This window comes from Brachionichthys hirsutus, chromosome 9 (genome assembly GCF_040956055.1).
Source record: "Brachionichthys hirsutus isolate HB-005 chromosome 9, CSIRO-AGI_Bhir_v1, whole genome shotgun sequence".
Lineage (NCBI taxonomy): Eukaryota > Metazoa > Chordata > Actinopteri > Lophiiformes > Brachionichthyidae > Brachionichthys > Brachionichthys hirsutus.
The window spans coordinates 14,399,060-14,401,017 of record NC_090905.1 but is presented as its reverse complement, the minus strand read 5'-3'; the positions used below and the strand labels follow the sequence as shown (position 1 = coordinate 14,401,017).

Here is a 1,958-nt window from a genome sequence, read left to right as displayed (position 1 = left end):
ACGGTGCGTGTTCCGTGCGTGGCTTCGGGCCCGGCATGAACGCGCCTCCACACGAATAAACGAGGGCAGTGTGCGCGCTAACGAGAAACACCGGAGAGCCCGGGCGAGGAGGGTGGAGGACACGCACAAACACACACACGCGCGCGCACACCTTTGCGCAACAGACATACCTGCATGTAAAACCTGGATGAGGATTGGCTGCCTTCTTTTCTCCCAGGCTTAAAATAAAAAAAACAAAAAAATCAAAACCACAGAAACAAGAATAAATCTGTGTTCTTAAAAACAAGACGACGTGCACAAAGACCAGATTTTATTATAGCAAACAATTCATGAATTAAGACAAACAAACAGCTGATTTACAGTACAATATCAAATATTCTCTTCATTCATATATTCTGACATTTCATCATCTGAAAGAAATAACTTCTAAAATCTCAAAGGAAACACAAACAAACCCGTAAAATCTGCCGTCCCTATAAATGAACCTTTAACCTTTATTTAAAAAACAATTTAAGTAAACAAAAACGAAACGACAGGATGCTGAAAAAAAACATCTGAAAGGCAACAAACGGTCACGATGGAGAAAAAAACGACTTAATTTGGGAAAGAGACAAAAGTAAAAAGAGGACGTCCGTGCGTCTCCGCCCGGCCTCAGGCGTTCGGGTTGTCCTTCATCAGCTCCACGTCGGCGTCCACCATCTCCTTCACCAGGTCCTGCAGAGGAGGACAAGGAGGACGAGGAGGACGAGGAAGGAGGACTGATGAGGATTCACGTCCTCATCAGGAATCATGTCCTCATCAGGAATCATGTCCTCATCAGGATTCACGTCCTCCGACACGGACGCTGATTTAATCTGTCCCAATGGGACGTTAATTCTTCTCTTTCTGATTTCATTCAATATTCAATTTAGAACTTTAATTCGTCGCATCAAAAGACGGTTTGCAGGAGAGAATGTTTGTATTTCTAAAAACAAAATAATTCATAAGATTTAAAAAAATATTTTGTTGTTGATGTTATTTATGCAGAAACTTTCAGAATAAAAACACTGAAAGAAAAAGAACAAAGATTTAATTCAACCCAGAATATTATTGTCAGGCCTGTAATCTGTAATCTGTTACGAACCGTCAGTGGAAACGACGCTAAAACAAACTGCTTATTTACACCTGTAGGGTGGATTATTGATTATTGATTATTGATCGAAGCAGATGAATCAGAGTTTGTCTGCAACATTTCAGCGTCCGGGTCTGGGTCCGGGTCCGGGTCCGGACGGACTCGCTGCTCCACGCGAGGCCCTGCAGACACGGTTGTGGCGGCGGGGGCTTCTGGTGCAACTCCCTATTTGTTAACATTAATAATAATAAAACTAACCACAACAACGAGGTTACGCCATCCCGCCCACGTTCAGCGCTGGCCCCGCCCACCTCAGGTGAGTATAAACACTCTGCCTCCCCCACAGGGGCCTGCTCGTTTCCACCGTGCCTTCAGACACCAGCGCTCCTTTAGGATGGGGGGGGGGGGGGGGCACGCACCTCAAACATCACCTTCGGCTTCCAGCCCAGCTCCTGGTTGGCTTTGCTGCTGTCACCTTGCAGGTATTCCTGTTAACAAGGAAGGGGCGGAGAGAGCGGGGGGGGAGAAAAATAAATCAGCTGAAGCCAAGAGTCAACGTCCTCGCTCCGGGGGTCACAGAGTCCCGCTGGCCGTCACCCCCCCGTCAGTGGCAGAGCATGATGAATTGTGGTGTAGCTCCCCTCAGCCAGCGACTCACACCCCCCCCCTGTTGTGTTTTGCACTGGGTTCAACCTCCAGGGCCCCCCCGGCGGAGACCACCAAAGAGCCGGACCCGGGAAGGGACGCTCCTTTTGTCTCCTGCAGAACCGGACACTGAACAAACACGCCACGCTCCTTCATCACGCCGTGAACCCCAAAATAAATAAAATGATGGGCCAAAGCTCTG

At 48.0% G+C, this 1,958-nt stretch overlaps 1 protein-coding gene across 2 annotated transcripts in view; it reads right to left on the bottom strand.

The window, feature by feature from the left end:
- Positions 1 to 293: 293 nt before the first annotated feature.
- Positions 294 to 1,958, bottom strand: part of gmds (GDP-mannose 4,6-dehydratase) — a 62,425-nt gene continuing 60,760 nt past the window's right edge. The window contains exons 10-11 of one of the 2 annotated variants that reach the window (XM_068743261.1): positions 1,531 to 1,599; positions 294 to 714 (exon numbers count right to left, since the gene is read on the bottom strand). In XM_068743261.1, coding sequence (XP_068599362.1) covers positions 652 to 714; positions 1,531 to 1,599 — 132 coding nt within the window. In that variant the 3' untranslated portion in view covers positions 294 to 651. The remainder of the gene's footprint in view (positions 715 to 1,530; positions 1,600 to 1,958) is intronic. The other variant, XR_011105637.1, reaches the window with a different exon arrangement.